At 41.1% G+C, this 18253-nt stretch overlaps 1 protein-coding gene across 4 annotated transcripts in view; it reads right to left on the bottom strand.

The window, feature by feature from the left end:
- Positions 1-1760: 1760 nt before the first annotated feature.
- The window catches only part of LOC127636986 (multiple epidermal growth factor-like domains protein 10), a 149337-nt gene continuing 132844 nt past the window's right edge, over positions 1761-18253 (bottom strand). For all 4 annotated transcript variants that reach the window (XM_052117808.1, XM_052117805.1, XM_052117807.1 and 1 more), the window contains one exon: positions 1761-3343. In XM_052117808.1, coding sequence (XP_051973768.1) covers positions 3177-3343 — 167 coding nt within the window. In that variant the 3' untranslated portion in view covers positions 1761-3176. The remainder of the gene's footprint in view (positions 3344-18253) is intronic.

Here is an 18253-nt window from a genome sequence, read left to right as displayed (position 1 = left end):
TACTGCTTTCACACTATCACTTTTGGGGTGCACCCGGGGTCGAATGATGTCAAAGTTCGGTTCGTTTGGATAATGTGAACACTGTTTTCCAAACTCGGGTTCGCACTTGCGAACCGCACCTGGGTCCACTTGAAAAGGTGGTCTGTGGTACGGTTCGCTGCTGATATGAACACAATCATACCAAATCGCGGAAGTGAACCACTTATGATGATGTTAATTTATGTCTTTGCTGGCTCCTGATCAAAATTATTATGGTATAATGCATTTCTCATACCTGCTTGTGTCCAAATACACGACCTTCAGAGAGCAGCTCACATTCTTCACGTGTTTTGCAACACATCCACGGGCTCTCGGCAGTCAAATGCTAATATTCATCACATCACTGTACATTTGTGGGAGACAAACACAGGTGTCGTTCTGTGCATGGCAAATATTCGTGGTAAATCCAAAGAGACAAACTTTAATACTTCACTCAACACAGTGATGTTTTCTCAAGTTGTTACCTAGATACTGTGGTAAACAGCTGCATGTTGATGACGTAATTGGACCATGGTTCAGACCCCAAAAATATGATGTGAACACAGACCAGTGGGGGCAGGTGGAATGGGTGAGGAAACTAACTCGGGTTCAGCCAAGCAATCGAACCAAGTGTGAAAGTAACCTAATAATAATAATACGTTTATGTTTTATATAGCGCCTTTCCACAAGCTCAAGGACACCGTAAACTCCATATACATTTAACAGGACAAAGTACATTAATATACATTTCAACAGAAGTTCCAAGCTCAATTACAAAGGGGGAAATAAAACATCAGAACTCGGGTTAGGTCCAAGCAGTGGAACGAAGTGTGAAAGCACCCTAATTGTTGGTGTAAAAACATGGGCTAGATGGACGTCTTCCATCGTTTCCGGTGATGTGCATTTTAGTGCACGATGACACTGGAAACTGGACATGTGTGCATCTTCATTGTGCTTTGGACCATGTCCGTGACCATGACCAAATTATTCAATCTTTACAAAAGAACTGTTATTGATGGATGGGGCAGTTAAAAATACTTGGACCTGATCGCAAAACTGTAAGCAAACAATTTCAATCATGAATATTTCAAATGTCATGACAGTTTCATAGTTTATGCTGCTGAGTGTTAACAGTTGTGCTTGAGATGAACTGTTTAACATATTCAAATACAATTTGTTGAGTGTGCATTAGATGTAACCCCTGCAATGTAGTTTTATAATATTGTGGGGTTGTTCATTCTCTTCAGACTGAATTTCAAATATGGCTGTATTTGAGGGGCTGCATGATGTTAGCCAATCATAACAGTGGGCATTTACGTTGACATTTTAAGGAGGCGCTTAAGCCTAGTGTTTCAGACAGAAGGCCAAAAACAGGGTGGAAAAATATAATATATTACTAAATTAGGATTATTGTTTTTTTTTTTTAATTCTAACATTATCACTGAGCTTAACTTGTATTGAACCTGTAATATTCCTTTAAATGATCACCTGATAACTTTATGAGTTTATGACCAATTCTGTTTATGAGTATATGACCAATTCTGTTTGAGCAATTTATTCATCAAGGAACTGATTCAAAATAATGATTCAAACCCTGCAATATGGATTTGAATAGTATTGTAAGCATTGAAGGACAAGTAACACGTATCCCTCACACTACTTTCAGACCATTTACAATAGTTTGTGAAAGCAAAATTATTGTTTTATTTTACAGTTATTTTTAGAAGACATTCTCACTATTTAAATATTTACAATGATGCTAACATATATTTATTACTCACACCACCCTACTGCCAACTTGACACATTTTTATAATTTTATGTTAAAGCACAATTGCACATACAGTATATAACAGCTGAATTGCAAAAATTGAAAGTATGTGAAAAAACATGGTTGCAAGGTACATTTATAGGCTAACTGTCTAGGAGCTCTTTAGGAAGGGAAAATAACAACAGTTGTGCAACTTTATGCGTTTCTTAAAAAAAAAACAATGATATAGTTTGAAAGATAACATACATACACATTCAAACACACTGCAGTTGTTCCACATTTTAACTCCCTTTTGGAACCAGTATTATTTACCATGTCTTTGTGTGGCATTTTTAGTGAATTAAGCATTAAACAGTATTGGTAAAGTTACAGAGGAATTTAATGTTACATTTTCAAAGGAAATAATTGCAATTCATAAAAGAATTGGCACTTTATTTAGATTTATACAATTACAATTCTTAAAAAGGCTCAGAGTGTTTTAAGACTCACATATGAACGTCCTCAATACTCTTATCCATATCCAACTGAACTCATGTCTCATGACCACACAGATTTCTTTACAAAAGTCCAGCTTCAGCTCACTTACTACAAACTATAACGTTTTTGATCTTCATTTCAGTGACCCCCCCCCCCCCAAAACAAAATATAATAAAATAATAATAATCTTGGAAATGCCGATTGTAATCTATACTTAATAGATGACTGTAAATATAAATACAACAAAAATGCTACTTTATCATGGCACATCAATCTTTGGTAAACCTGAAATGCTTTCTGACAACAACAACAAAAAAAATTAAATATTAAAAAAGAGAGAGAAAATGTTCAATAAAATATCATTGAGCTGACAGTTTGCTCTTAATAAACAGTGCTACTATACTAAATACTGAAGATCAGAATAAAAGGAAAAGAAATGTCTAATATTGAATAATCACACATATATATAATTGTCACAGAAACACAGAGGACTGTTCTGTATTTGTGCAATGCATTGTTATTGAAGAATCAAATGAATCAAGTTAATGGCGTGAATTTAAAGTTTGCTTCTTCCATACGGTCTGGAGCGGAGTCGTCTTCGTTTTGCATCGCTGGACAGCAATTTCAAATAAACTTCCCTTCGTCTTTGAAGAAATGCAATGTGAAGGTTGTACAAAGGTTGATAAAACTATCAATATGAATATCAGGCACAACAATGCTGCTACAACTTTGGCCACCATCTTGATTGTTTTGGGTTGAACAACCGAGGACAGAAGACCAAAACATAGAGAAAAAGATGAAAACATATGTGTACGTGGCCTAAGAATGATTATAACAATGCATGACAAAAAATAGATGTGGAGACATGTATGAAATGATCATGTTACATGTGTATTGTCCTTGAAGGCTGTTTATTTCCTGTCCATGTCCTCATTGGGTGAGGAGGTGCTGTCTCTTGTGGGTAATAGGTCATAATGACATGGGATGTGGCTGTTCTTTGGTAGGTCATATGGATCTTGACAAAATGGTCCGTTGTAGTTGTTGTTAGAGTGTGTGTGGACAGAACTAATGGTTGGCTCTGGAAGAGAACAATACAGTTTGAAGATGTTTGCAATAATAAAAAGTCAACTGGCAATGGTGGGGTTATATATTTGTATTTATCTCACCAAATATTTATAAATACCAAAAAACGTAATGGGTTTAAAAATTCATGGCTAAAATACAACGGTTTATGTCCTGCACAAAAGTCAAGTTCCACTGGAAAACAAGTACATTCAAGCACAGGGTCCAAATGATTGACTGGCTGCCAAAAAACTATAAAGTAATAACATAGCATAAAGTTTTGATAATAAAGTCAAAATATAATAGTTCAATCCTAAATCCTAAAACAGTGATTACAATTCCATATTAATATGCTATTGTTGCATATGCTTAGATATTTTAAAAAAGAAAGTGCCATTTGAAAAAGAAAGTTATTCTTATAGTAACCACAATTCTATAATTTGAGGCTCTATTAGTGACTATGCTATAGTCTCAATAATATTGAATATAGTAATTTTGTATCAAAATTATGCTTAAAACCTCTTTGAATATCTGAATGTTTCCTGAGTCTTCCCTAGGACTAGCATAGTCACTCATTTCATAGAACTGTGGTTACAAGAGTATCCTTCGCTCTATTTTATTGACAGGACTATTATAGACACAATACCCATGGGATGACAATACAGAGTACTGTAGTGGACAGCAAGAAGACAAAAGCATTCCAAACTCTTTCATCCACCACAGGGGATGAATCTTCATGTTGATGTGATCAGGTTCCCGATGTGATCAAGACTTATGTAAGCAAATGCCTTTGCCATCAGATAAGACTAAAAAGACAATTTGCAGTCATCTAATTGGAAGCCAAAGGGCCCTGCAAACCAGTTGACCCCATTACTGGATACACTTTTGTTAAATTTCCTGACTCTCAATCCTAAGACCTAGGTGTGAACGGCAACAGGACGTCTAAAGACCTCATCAAACTGGTTCTTTTGATCAGTCTGGCCATTTGTCTGGAGCAACTTTAGACACATATTCACATGGAGTTTTAATCCTAAAATACACACAAAAATGTATCACATATCTATTCAGAGAATGGTATAGACCTAGTAAAACCTAGTGAAGTTACCAGCTCATGGCCAGTTTGTAGCTGCACAGATAGCTGCAAAAACAATGCCCTCAAGCAAAGCTCAAAATGTTTCCATCCCTCTTGGAGTGGACCACCACAGGGGAAGGGAGGTGGTGAGCAGCAAGATAATAAACAGTTACAATGGCGTTCACGATCCAATTAGACAAATGTTGTTTAGAGACAGGTCAGTGTACCTATAATCAATCACTAGACATAATAGGTAATAGAATGCCACTCATATGTAAAAGAGGAGGTGGAAATGAGAGGCAATCTCCATGTTGAGATACAGATACAACTACCAAGAGAAAAGCTGTCTTTAAAGAGAAACGCTTGAGCTCTTTTGTCTCTTTAGGCTATAAGGGAAGCCTTGACAGTGATGAAACCACTACATCAAGGTCCCAACTTAAGGTCACCTCTGTAGACACCATCTACTGACACCCTTAAGAGACTATGGCTGAGTTCTCATATCTATGTACAGTAGAAATAGTAAGGTAGTAAGGTGCCATTCCAAACTCATCCCTTGTGAGTAAAGGATGCTTGCAATTGACCTCAGGGCCCTCGTCGTGGCATTCAGATATAGCTGCTACATACACTTTAGGAGTAGATGTAGCTGTCCTGCTTTAAACAATAGGCACTTTTCCATTTGGCCGAACAGTTCTCATTGCAGAACGTTGACGTTCCGTATTGAGTCGGGTTCATTGGTTTTGATATCTTTTTCCACTGTGGTGTTGAAAAATCAGGATTGGAATGGACTGACTGGGCAAGTGACAAATCGTGTGTCCTTTTCCTGTTGCTGCTGGCACCTAGCTCCAGTCTGTGTTTGTAGCCTGCTAGCATTTTTAGCATTTCTTATCTTTATTGTCTCAGCATTTAATCTTTAATCTCTGTCCTTTTTCAGCGTGCATACCCTCCCCCCCTGCATTATTCTCATATAGCGATTTAACTGCATGAATTTTTTTATCACAATTAAACCATGCATTTTACTACATACACCAATTTTCTCCTCTGTGTTACACGGATTATTGCATTGATCTCAAAGCACTGCTTATCAAGAACCACTATAACAACAAACAATTGCGTGAGGGATTCACATCGATCTCAAACCCAAGCTGCCCAAGAAGAACCACAACAAAAAATTGTGGTAAGTAATGACATCAGCACGCGTTATTTCTACTTGCACTGCATGCCACATGTTTATGATAGTTTCATTCATCAGCAGTGAGCGATTACCATGTGATAAATGTAGGGAAATAGTCAGGCTGATGGAGAAGGTTGAGGTAGAGACATGCATCTGAATGCTAGTGGAGGTCAGTGAGAAATAGAAGCCTGTAGATATTGTTTTGGATGCGGGTAGTACAGCGAGCAAAACACACACTTCGGTTCCAGCTGTAGAGCCCCTGCAGCAGGGTGTTTGGGTCATCTCGGAATCTCGGCAGTATACTTGTAGGGAAAAGCGATACCACTCTCCTGTTAAGATTTCCAATAGATTCAACCCACTCACCCACTGAGAAGCCTGTTGGAAACACCCTGGTTATAAATGATTCTATTGAAAGGAAAGTGGAAATAGAGACTCCAGCCAACAAAGTACAATGCATTTCGTGTGCCAGAGCATCTGACATCAAATAAAATTTACAAGTCCTGGCTAATGCTAAACTTAGATGTTTTAAGATGTTATTCATGTCGGCAATAACGATGTCCGGCTTCGCCAGTCACAGATTACTAAAGATAATGTTAAAGCTAGGCTAAAAACAAACCCTAGCCGGCCGGCTCTCCCGTCTATCCTGCTCTCAAATGTTTGCTCCCTGGACAATAAACTGGACTATATCCGACTCCAGCAGGCGTCTTTATTTTCATGGAGACGTGGCTCAGCGATAGAGTTCCGGACGCCGCCATTCAGCTAGATGGGCTTGCCTCATTTCGTGCCGACAGAAATACAGCTCTCTGCGGTAAGACTCGCGGTGGCGGCTTGTCTGTTTACATCAACACGGAATGGTGCAAGAACTCTATGCTAGTCTCTAGCTACTGTTCATCGCTGTTGGAGCTTGTGACTGTTAGATGAAGACCTTTTTATTTACCACAGGAATTCACCACTGTTATTATAACCGGAGTTTACATTCCCCCCAGCGCTAACGCTAAGGAAGCGCTCTGTGAACTGTATGGGGCTATGAGCGAACTGCAGAACGCTCACCCAGACGGACTGTTTATAGTCGCCGGAGATGTCAACCATGCTAATCTCAAGACAGTGCTCCCTAAATTCCATCAGTATGTGGACTTTGCAACTAGAGGGGCGAACGCGCTTGATCTTGTTTTCACAAACATCCCAGGCACGTACCGGGCGGAGCCCCGCCACCACCTCGACTACTCAGACCACATCTCTGTTATGCTAATTCCAGCATACAGACCGTTCGTCAGAGCAACAAAACCGCTTCAGAAGCAGGTGAAAACTTGGCCAGCAGGAGCCATCTCGCTCTTCAGGACTGTTTTGAGTGTACTGACTGGCACATGTTCAGGGAGGCTGAAACATATGGCAATTCTACCAACTTGGAGGAATACACAGCATCAGTGACCAGCTACATCAGCAAGTGCATTGATGATGTCACTTTCTCCAAGACCATTACCACACGCTCCAACCAGAAGCCGTGGATGACTGCGGAGGTTCGCACGCTGCTGAGGACCCGAGACTCCGCCTTTAGAGCAGGTGACAAGGCAGCCCTAAGAACAGCGAGGGCCAAACTGTCAAAAGCACGCACACGCCCAGAGAATCCACAGTCACTTCCAGGACAGCGGTGACATGCATCGCATGTGGCAGGGCATCCAGGCCATCACCAACTACAGGACAACATCAGTTGCCTGTGACAAAGATGCCTCCTTTCCAGATGCGCTGAACGACTTCTACGCTCGGTTTGAAGTGCAGAACGACGTGGTGGCGAGGAAGACCACCCCTCCTCCCAACGACCAGGTGCTCTGTCTTACCACAGCGGATGTGAGGAAAACTCTATGTAGAGTCAACCCACGAAAGGCTGCTGGACCAGACAACATTCCTGGCAGAGTGCTCAGAGGATGTGCAGACCAGCTGGCAGATGTCCTTACCGACATCTTCAACATCTCTCTGAGCAGCGCCATTGTTCCAACGTGCTTCAAGGCCACCACCATCATCCCCATGCCAAAGAAGTCTTCAGTGTCCTGCCTCAATGACTACCGTCCCGTCGCACTCACACCAAATCATCATGAAGTGCTTCGAGAGGCTCATCATGAGGCACATTAAGACCCAGCTGTCCCCCTCACTAGACCCACTGCAGTTTTCATATCGTCCAAACCATTCAACGGACGACGCCATCGCCACAACCCTCCATCTGGCCCTCACCCACCTAGACAAAAAGGACTCATACTTTCGAATGCTGTTCATAGATTTCAGCTCAGCATTCAACACAATAATTCCTCAGCACCTGATTGGAAAGCTGAACCTGCTGGGCCTGGACACCTCTCTCTGCAACTGGATCCTGGACTTCCTGACTGGGATACCTCAGTCAGTCCGGATCGGGAACAGCATCTCCACCACCACCACACTGAGCACTGGGGCCCACCAGGGCTGTGTGCTAAGTCCACTGCTGTCACTCTGCTGACTCACGACTGTGCAGCAATGCACAGCTCGAATCACATCGTCAAGTTCGCCGATGACATGACTGTGGTGGGTCTCATCAGCAAGAACGACGAGTCTGCATACAGAGAGGAGGTGCAGCAGCTAACGGACTGGTGTAGAGCTAACAACCTGTCCCAGAATGTCGACAAAACAAAAGAGATGGTTGTTGACTTTAGGAGAGCACAAGGTAAACACTCTCAGCTGAACATCGACGGCTCCTCTGTGGAGATCATCAAGAGCACCAAATTCCTTGGCGTTCACCTGGCGGAGAACCTCACCTGGTCCCTCAACTCCAGCTCTATCACCAAGAAAGCCCAGTAGCGTCTCTACTTTCTTCGAAGGCTGAGAAAAGCACATCTCCCACCCCCCATCCTCACTACATTCTATAGAGGGACTATTGAGAGCATCCTGAGCAGCTGCATCACTGCCTGGTTTGGGACTTGCACCGTTTCGGACCGCAAAACCCTGCAGAGGATAGTGAGGACAGCTGAGAAGATCATCGGGGTCTTTCTTCCCTCCATCAAAGATATTTACAAAAAACACTGCATCCGCAAAGCAACCAGCATTGTGGATGACCCCACACACCCCTCACACAAACTCTTTACCCTCTTGCCGTCTGGCAAGTGGTACCAAAGCATTCGGGCCCTCACGGCCAGACTGTGTAACAGCTTCTAAGCCATCAGACTCCTCAATACTCAGAGACTGGTTTGACACACACACACACACACACACACACACACACACACACACACACACACACGTGTCCTTAGTTGCACTTTAATTACTGTCACTTTATAACTGTCTGCTACCTCAATAACTGCTATGTGCATAGAACACTATCTCATAGTATGTTATGTTTACATTTTTAGAAACTGTCATCTTTTGCACTACTGTGTACTGGTCGGCGCTGCACTGTCTCTCATTGTGCCTATTGTCCTGTTCATTGTTAGAAATTAATTGTACTGTCCCATACTTTTTGCACACGTTTGCACATGCACTTTATATAGGTATTATTTAGGTATTTTATAGGTATTTTATTTAGTCTGTGTAGTCTCATGTGGTTCTGTGTTTGTCCTATGTTGTTTTTATGTAGCACCATGGTCCTGGAGGAACGTTGTCTCGTTTCGCTGTGTACTGTACTAACTGTATGTGGTTGAAACGACAATAAAAACCACTTGTCTTGACTTGATTTGACTAAAGAAGGATGTCAACTTGCAAAAACTATGTCAGACACTGTAATATGCTCTGGTCCCCTACCTGCTCGTCGTGGTGACAAGGTTTATAGTTGATTAATGTTGCTAAATGGCTGGATGTCTGAGTGGTGTCCGCAGAATAGCATTGGAATTACAGCATACATAGACAATTGGATGAGTTTTTGGGGTAGGCCTGACCTGCTAAAGAGTAATGGACTCTGTCCCTCCAGGGAAGATGCCACTCTCCTCTCTATTAATTTGGCTCTTTATAATGATAGTATTTGACTAACTGGGGCCCAAATCAGGAAGCAGACAAACTGGTTAATCCCAACATCTGCTAGCTGGGGTCAGACAAAATGTGACAGGACCAACTCATCGGCATAATCATACGGTAGATTTCATTTTGTCATATGGAATTGATGTTGATAATATAAATAATTCTGCCGCAGAGCGATGACATCTCAGATCATTACCTCGTCTCTTCTATACTGTGCTTACCAAAGGTATCTCAATCTAAGCAACATTATCGATCCGGTAGAACTATTCATTCAACCACAAAAGATAGCTTCACTAATAACCTTCCAGATTTCTCAAATACTCAGTAATCCAAAGAATTTTGAGGAATTTAATGTAATCACAGAATATATAGATACAGTCTTTTCTAGCACTACTGATAGTGTCACCACCCTTCGATTACAGTTTTTTACGATTGCTATGACAGATTTTTCAATACTTTTAACAATTTTCCAAAACTCTTAACACAGTTAGCACTACATCCGTCTGTGTAAGCTATACTATTAACACATTTCTTGTTGCTTTAACACAAAATGCATACAATTAACACAGATTTAAAATGCTTGAACTTCTTTTACACACAAGCTCAAACAAGACCAAAACAATGGATTTTTACTGCCAAATTTACCAATGCTTTAACACTGTATGTCAGAACAGATAACACCATGTTCTAAACCTAACCTTACAGGCTAAAGTCAAGGTAAACAGCTGTTTATATTGTGAACTGAAACACAAATATATCCCTTGTATTTTATTCTATTGTTACTGAGAAACAGCTGATTGAATTATGCAAATATATAAATCACAGCTGATTCCCATCTTGAGGTTCTTTCAATCGCATGACCATATGGTATAATGTAAAAGAGGACCTTTTGGGCTGATCATTTGTGGAAAGGGAACAATATAGAGCAACAAAAGAAAGAAAGAAAAATGTCTGCACTAGGTAGAGGAAGATGTATACCAGGACAAGGGAGAGGAGTGGGACAAGGGCAAGGGCAAGGGAGAGGAGTGGGACAAGTGCAAGGGCAAGGGAGAGGAGTGGGACAAGGACAAGGACAAGGGCAAGGGAGAGGAGTGGGACAAGGACAAGGGCAAGGGAGAGGAGTGGGGTGAGGGAGAGGAGTTAGAATGCATGGTGGTGCTCAAAGAAGGGCCAGAGCTAGGGTAACTAATGAAATAAGAGCTACTATAATAAACTATGTCATAAACCACGGGCTATCATACAGAGAGGCTGGTGAACGAGTACAGCCAAATCTCAGTCGGGACACGGTGGCATCAATTGTTCGGATTTTTAGAGAAACCAACAGGTAGGATATTGCTTCTCCTACTGCAAAGTGTAAATAATTTTACCATGTATTACAGTGACTGTGTGCCTCCGGTCTCTAATATGTCACTGTATTTTGTCCCTCTAAGGATTCAACGTCTACCTCCCTCAGGGGGCAGAGGAAAGCTCCAGAATGAAGAATAGGAACTTGCTATTGTCAACATGGTGATTGCTGACAATGAAATAAAATTGAAGGACATTCAGTCCAGAGTTGTAGAGGACAACCTTGTCTTTAGGAACATTGCAGCAATCAGCACAACATCCATTTCTCAGACTCTAGCTAAACACAGAGTCCAAATGAAACAATTATACAAAGTTCCTTTTGAAAGGAATGGTGAGCGCATCAAAGAACTCCGTCACCAATACGTCCAGGTAAGGTCAGACAATACAGTCATTACTGTACTATACATTGTGTGTTTTGCAGTAAACTACTCTATAAACTTGGAGTACACTAGGACATACAGTAGATATACAGCAAAGCATTTACATACACTGTGTCTGATTACTTTCAGAGAGTAATGGAGTTGGAGGCCAATCAAGTCCCACATGTAATGATCTACGTTGATGAGGCTGGCTTTAACTTAGCGAAAAGGCGTCGGCACGAAAGAAACATAATTGGCAAAAGTGCCACAGTTACTGTGCCGGGCCAGAGAGGAGCCAACATCACCATGTGCGCCGCAATCTCCAACGATGGTGCACTCCTGCATAAATGTGAGATTGGCCCCTACAACACCAACTGGCTTCTCCTGTTTTTAGAAGACCTGCATGAAAGACTTGTGCCAGAGGTAGAAAGGGGACAGGTGAGAGACCACTTGCCAATATACGTGATCACATGGGACAATGTGGCATTCCACCATTCCCCTGCAGTCACAGCATGGTTTGACGCCCATCCTAGGATGATGTCCCTTTTCCTTGATCCTTACTCCCCTTTCCTCAACCCCATTGAGGAGTTTTTCTCATCCTGGAGATGGAAGGTTTTTGACCATCATCCACAGGACCAAATGTCCCTCCTGGATGCAATGGATGCTGCATGCCAAGACATCTCAGCTGAACACTGCCAGGGGTGGATAAGGCATGCCAAAAGATTCTTCCCATGATGCCTTGCCAGAGAAGATATCAGGTGTGATGTGGATGAGAACATGTGGCCCAATGCAGAAGACCGGGCAGATTAGAAGATTACTCTTTTTTTTCTTCTTTTTTTTATTCTTCTGGTGCTTTTTCTGTTCGTATATTTTGTATTTTCACATAATAAATGGCAGCTATATTGCATATTTTTGTTATCTTGCAGTAATGTCCTTTTGCAAATAAAGTCTTTATTGCAGCAATTCTGTCTCTGTCTTCATTTTTTCATTAACCGTACATTCTAAAAAGCACTCTGAGATGGGTCTTTTTTTTTATTGAATTTCTGCAGCAAAAGACCTAAAACCCAACAAAACAAAAATGTAGAGAGGCTTCATAAGAAACTACATTGCAAAACACAATCTATGATCAATACAATATACTGTCTGTTGTATAAGGGCATACCTGACACATATAAAATAATGCAGTTTCTGTAATTCCATCTGATGTTAGTGTTTTTATGACATTGTGCTATGATTGACTAAATCTTCCTGTTGGATGAGAACATGTTAGTGTTTTGAAAAATGATTTGATTTTGAGACATGTTTGCAGTGTTTTGGTAGACATAGTGTATTGTTGCTAGTGTATTATTGTATTTTGAAAATTAGTGTTGGAGTTTAGTTTACAATGTGTGATTTTGAGCATGAAATTAAATGTTTTGCCAATTGTGTGTTGTAGGTGTGTTGGTGCGTTAAGAGTTTAGGAAATTTGTTAAAAGTATTGAAAAAATTGTCATAGCGATTGTAAAAATCTGTAAAACATTTAAAGGGAAAAGCCCTGCAATGGGGTACAATAATCACACTCATGTTCTCAAGAGAGCAGCTTGATAAATGGAGCGCAAGTGGAAAAGTAAAAAAATCAGAGGTCTTTTTTGGTGCAGGGAATAATAGTGTGTACTAGCTACAGAAAAGGACTAAATGCTGCCAGGTCTGCATATTTTAGCAAACTCATAGAAAATAACCACAACAATCCTAGGTGTTTATTCAATACTGTGGATAAATTAGAAAGGAATAAAGCATCAAATTAACCAGATAGTCCATCGCAGCACAGTAGTAATGACTTTATGAATTTCTTTACTGATCAAATTGAAATCATCAGAAACAAAATTGGAATTATGCAACTGTCTACAATAGCACCTCTTAAGACAGTGTCTCATATTATTGAACAATCTTAATCCTTCGCTGTCATAGGACAAGAAGAGCTAAACAAACTTATCAAAACATCAAAATCAACAACATGTAGTGTCATGTCTAGATGTGTTTTTGTTCATGTTTTGTTTTCATGTCTTTTATTTAGGAATTCTAGTTCCTGTTTCCCTTGTCATGTGATTTCATGTCTTCATTGTTGTTTCATTGGTTTATTGTCTTATCAGTTCTAGTTTCATTAGTTTAAGGTTATTAGTCTTGTTATCTTGTTTAGTGTTCTGTTTGATCATTGGTTTATGTTTCCCCATGTCATGTATTTAAGCCCTCGTCTGTACCATTGTCCTTTGTCTAGTATTGATGTTAGTTTGTGTAGCACTTGTTAAGTTCATGTCTAATTTAAGCCTTGCCGACCAAGTTTATGTTCATGTTTAAGTTTCAAGTTTATGTTATGTTTTATTCATGTTTATAGTTAGGGTTTTTGGTTTTCACATTGATTATTACACTGCACTTGGGTTTTTAATTTCATCGTCATCTTCAGGACATTTTTCGGGTGAGACTTAATGAGCCCATCTACTCCTTGATGCCTGGCGGTCGCAGTCCCCTCAATCTGGCCCAATATATTGACCTCGCCCTGCAGATCATTGGTTCCACGTTCACTGTGGGGGAGGCGGACAGAGTCAGAAATTTACGTCATGGCCGCCAAGCCAGAGTTTCACGTCATGGCCGCCAAGCCAGCATCCCACATCATTGCCAATGAGCCCATGCCTGCCATGGCCAACGAGCCAACGCCCATGTCTGCTACAGCCAACGAGCCAACGTTGCCAGCCTCATCTGTCCCAGAGCCTGCACCACCAACTTCAGTCTTACGGAGGAGGAGGAGGAGGAGGAGAAGGGGTTTCGTCTCCGAGTCTAAGCCTGTGTTCATGACCACAGAGGTCGTTCCCGAGACTCTGTCCATACCCACGACCACAGAGGTCACTCCCGGGACTCTGTTCACACCCACAAACACAGAGGTCATTTCCAAGTCTCTGCCCATGTTCACGACCACGGAGGTCATTTCCAAATCTCTGCCAATGTTCACGATCATGGAGGTCGTTTCTGAGTCTCAGTCCTTGCCCTGACCACAGAGGTCTTTCCAGTGTCTCTGTCTACGCCAGAGTCAGCTCGCCTAGAGTCAGCTCCAGGCCATGTCACAGCCACGCCAGAGTCAGCTCCATGCCAGTTCACGCCTCAGCCTGCTAAATGCCATGCCTCAGCCTGCTCCATGCCATGTCACAGCCAAGGCCCCAGACTGCTCCATACCATGTCACAGCTGAACCGCAGTCTGCTCCATGCCATGTTTCAATCGAACACCAGACTGCTCCATGCCATCTCACAAGCAAACCTCTTTTCACCAGTCCAGACCCGCCTCTGCTCCACGGTCCAGGCCCACCTCCATCCCTACGACTCCACCATGGTCCTCAGCCCCATCAGATCTGCCCCTCAAGCCTCTCTTTTTGGTTTTCACATTGATTATTAAACTGCACTTGGGTTCTTCATTTATTCGTCATTGTCATTGCCAGCTACAATATGTTACATACAGTATGTTAGATTCAATACCGACCAATCTATTAAAAGAAGTGTTTCCTGTTATCTATGAACCTCATCTTAATATTATTAACTCCTCATTATCCTTAAGGCATGTCCCAAGAAAATGTACAATAGCAGTTTTTAAACCGCTTATCAAGAAACCACAGCTTGATCCTGGCGAGTTGGCTAATTATAGACTGATCTCAAATCTCCCATTTAGGGCTGGGCGGTATATCGACTTTTTAAAGGGGTCATATAATGCCATTTTTGTACAAGTTAATATGAATCTTTAGTGTCTAAATGAAAACTTTGTAATATACTTTTATTAAAAATTCTCATTAGTATTTTAAGAAAACACTAATTTTACCTGCTCAAAAACAGCTCTGTTTTCAGCACGCCGTTTCAGTGCATATGACTTTAAATGATAATGAGCTTTGGTCACCCCGCCCCTCCGTTCTCTAATATAAAGGTTAATAAAACGTTACACTTACTTCTTCTGGAGGTGCAGAGGGAATATAAATAGTTGGTACCAAATCTTTTTTCAGCAGCAGCTTCTTAGCAAAACCAGCTTTATACTGACCCTCGTTTATAAAGCAGTCTGGTGAAAAATGATTCGCGCAAACATGAACGCATTGACGTTGCTCGTGGGGAATATTCCCATCGTAAACAAAACTCAGCCACTGCGTCTTCAGCGGTTCAGATTTAGGAACATCAAAATGACTGCTGTGTTCGTTATTACACCGAAGAACAGAACACCATAATCGCTTAGGCGCCATTTTGCTCCAGTGTATCAACAATGATGACGGACTATGATTGACAGCTCGCTCATGAGCGAGGGCGGGTCTGTGTTGAAACACTGCTGTCAATCAACAATCCTGGGAGGGGCGTCCGACCGTGTGACGTCACACGGTCGAACGGCTCGATTTGAGGCAGGGGAAAATATATAAGGAGATTAAAACAAAAACACTGGATGGATTTTTATCATAATAGGATGGTTGTGTACAGGCACAGCCAACACACATTTCAGTACAATCAACTTGAAAAAGTGCATGTACCATTATATGACCCCTTTAAGGTATATCGATATATTTTCAAACGAGATATAGGATGAGACAATACAATACAGTTTTTCAACAAGAAGATTTCTAAGAACTGTGAGCATCCCTGCTGTAAATGATGGTGATGGAGGTTTTCCTTCATTTGACAAAACTCATTGACGAGATATGAGTTTTGATCCATATCACCCAGTCCTACTTTATTTATGTCAAAAATACTAGAAAAGGTAGTGTCCTCCCAACTGTTAATTTAAAAAAAAAAAAAATTGTATATGAAGAATTTCGGTCAGGATTTAGGCACAATCTTAGTACAGAAACTGCACTAATCAGAGTTACAAATGACTTGCTCTTCTCATCTGCTCGCGGCTGCATTTCTCTTCTAGTGCTTTTAGATCTTAGTGCTGCCTTTGACACGATAGATCATGACATTCTCTTGAATAGGCTACAGAATTATGTTGGCAAACAAAAGTAAAGAAACAATCCAACAAAAGTAAAGTATGGAGTGCCACAGAGATCGGTTTTAAGGCCTTTCCTATTCTCCTTATATATGCTTCCCCTAGGAGACATTATCAGGAACCGTGGAATTCGTTTTCAATGTTATGCCGATGATAACCAAATGTATATTTCCTTGAAACTGACGAAATTTCACAATTCTCCAAGTTGGCATAGAGTATCAATGAAATCAAAGATTGGATGGCTAGAAATTTTCTTCTACTCAATTCTGACAAAACAGAGGTACTAATTATTGGACTAAAAACCTCTAAAAATAAGCCGCTAAAATATAATTTGTCTCTCGATGGGTGTACTGTCACGTCATAAAGAACTTAGATGTTATATTTGATACCAATCTGTCCTTTGAAAATCAAATTTCCAATGTTTGTAGAACAGCATTCTTCCACCTAAAAAATATTGCTAAATTATGGCACATGCTCTCTGTTGCTGATGCAGAAAAACTAATTCATGCGTTCATGACCTCAAGACTAGATTATTGTAATGCATTACTGGAAGGATGTCCAGCAGGTTCCATTAATAAACTTCAGTTACTTCAAAATGCAGCAGCTAGAGAGATGACTAAGAACCAAGAAGTATGATCATATTAGCCCAATCTTAGCATTGCTGCATTGGCTACCAGTTACATTTTTGATTAATTTGGATTAATCTGCCACAATTTTACAGTCGAACTGCAGTGCACCTTACTGACCTCTGCCTGCATCACCTTGGTCAAAGGATGGACTACACGCTAAAAATGGATTGTGTAGATAATAATTTAATTGCAGCCTTCATCAGCCAAATAACAATAAACAATGCATATGTTTGCACTTAAGCAGTTAAGAATATAAATTCTAAGACTTTAGTCATTAATCTTACATTTAATACTATATCTTTTTGTTTAAACATTGGCCCTTAACCCTTAATTTACAAATTTTAAACATTGACTTGTACTACACATAAAAAACTAATATTGGCATTATATTCATGCTGTTTAGACAGAGGGGAACTGGCCCCATAGTGAGCCTGGTTTCCCCCAAGTTTATATTTCTCCTTTAACCAACTTTATGGAATTTTGTGTTGCTTGCCAAAGTCACATTAAGCTTGCTCACTGGAGGTCTAAAGATAAATATAATTATTTTCCATTATTTACTTAAAGGCAAAAACATTTCTTTTTTAAACCGCACTATTATGACTCAAAGACATTCTGTTCCCCTTCTGTCGCTCTCTCCACGTTGTGTCAGAGAAGCGACACTAGGGGTCTCTCTTGAGCGCCGATATATACCTCTGTTCTATGAAAAAAGGCCAATGAGAAGTTGGCAGATGGTATTTGCATATCCCGCCCCCGGACATACGGGTATTTAGGTGGGGCAAATACAGGAGTTCATTCAGAAAAATTCTTCGGAGCCGATGGTCGTGCAGTCTGCTGCGAGTCACACATCAGTTCCTGTTTAATCCTCTGATGCTCTGCATGCTGTTGGATCTGACGGCGCATAACAGCGACTTTCTCCTTCCTTGCACGGCTGTACATTGTTGCCCCTGGGCGCTTTGACAGTGCAGACAACTCGAAAGAGTTATTCTAAAAGAATAATTTCGCTCTAAAAAGAGCAAAACACAGCGGCGTTGAACGTCCTTCTCAGGACGCGTCTTTTTAAAGACGTTTTTTCCACCCCTGTGTAGTTTCTGGATGCGGTTGATTTCTCCCCACCTCTGACGGTCATAAAAACTGCCTCGCGTACCTGGGTTGTGATCACATGCAGGCAGCGTTTTTATGAATGGTCTATGTTTTCAGTACGAGAACATAGCCATGACAGCATTGCGGTCGCTGCTTTTTCTTGTAGTGAGAGAAAGCCACTTCAGCCGCACCTGGCCTCTTTCCTACGGGATTGAGGCAGGCGCCGCGGGCAATGAAGACGATCTGGGGACAATGACGGGCTCCGTTTCGCCGGGTAAACCCCCCGCCTCCCCGGCACACTTGCTTGTATCCGTCCGA

Source organism: Xyrauchen texanus, chromosome 44, assembly GCF_025860055.1.
Source record: "Xyrauchen texanus isolate HMW12.3.18 chromosome 44, RBS_HiC_50CHRs, whole genome shotgun sequence".
Taxonomy (NCBI): domain Eukaryota; kingdom Metazoa; phylum Chordata; class Actinopteri; order Cypriniformes; family Catostomidae; genus Xyrauchen; species Xyrauchen texanus.
The sequence above is the reverse complement of the archived record's forward strand: the minus strand, read 5'-3'. Positions and strand labels throughout refer to the sequence as shown.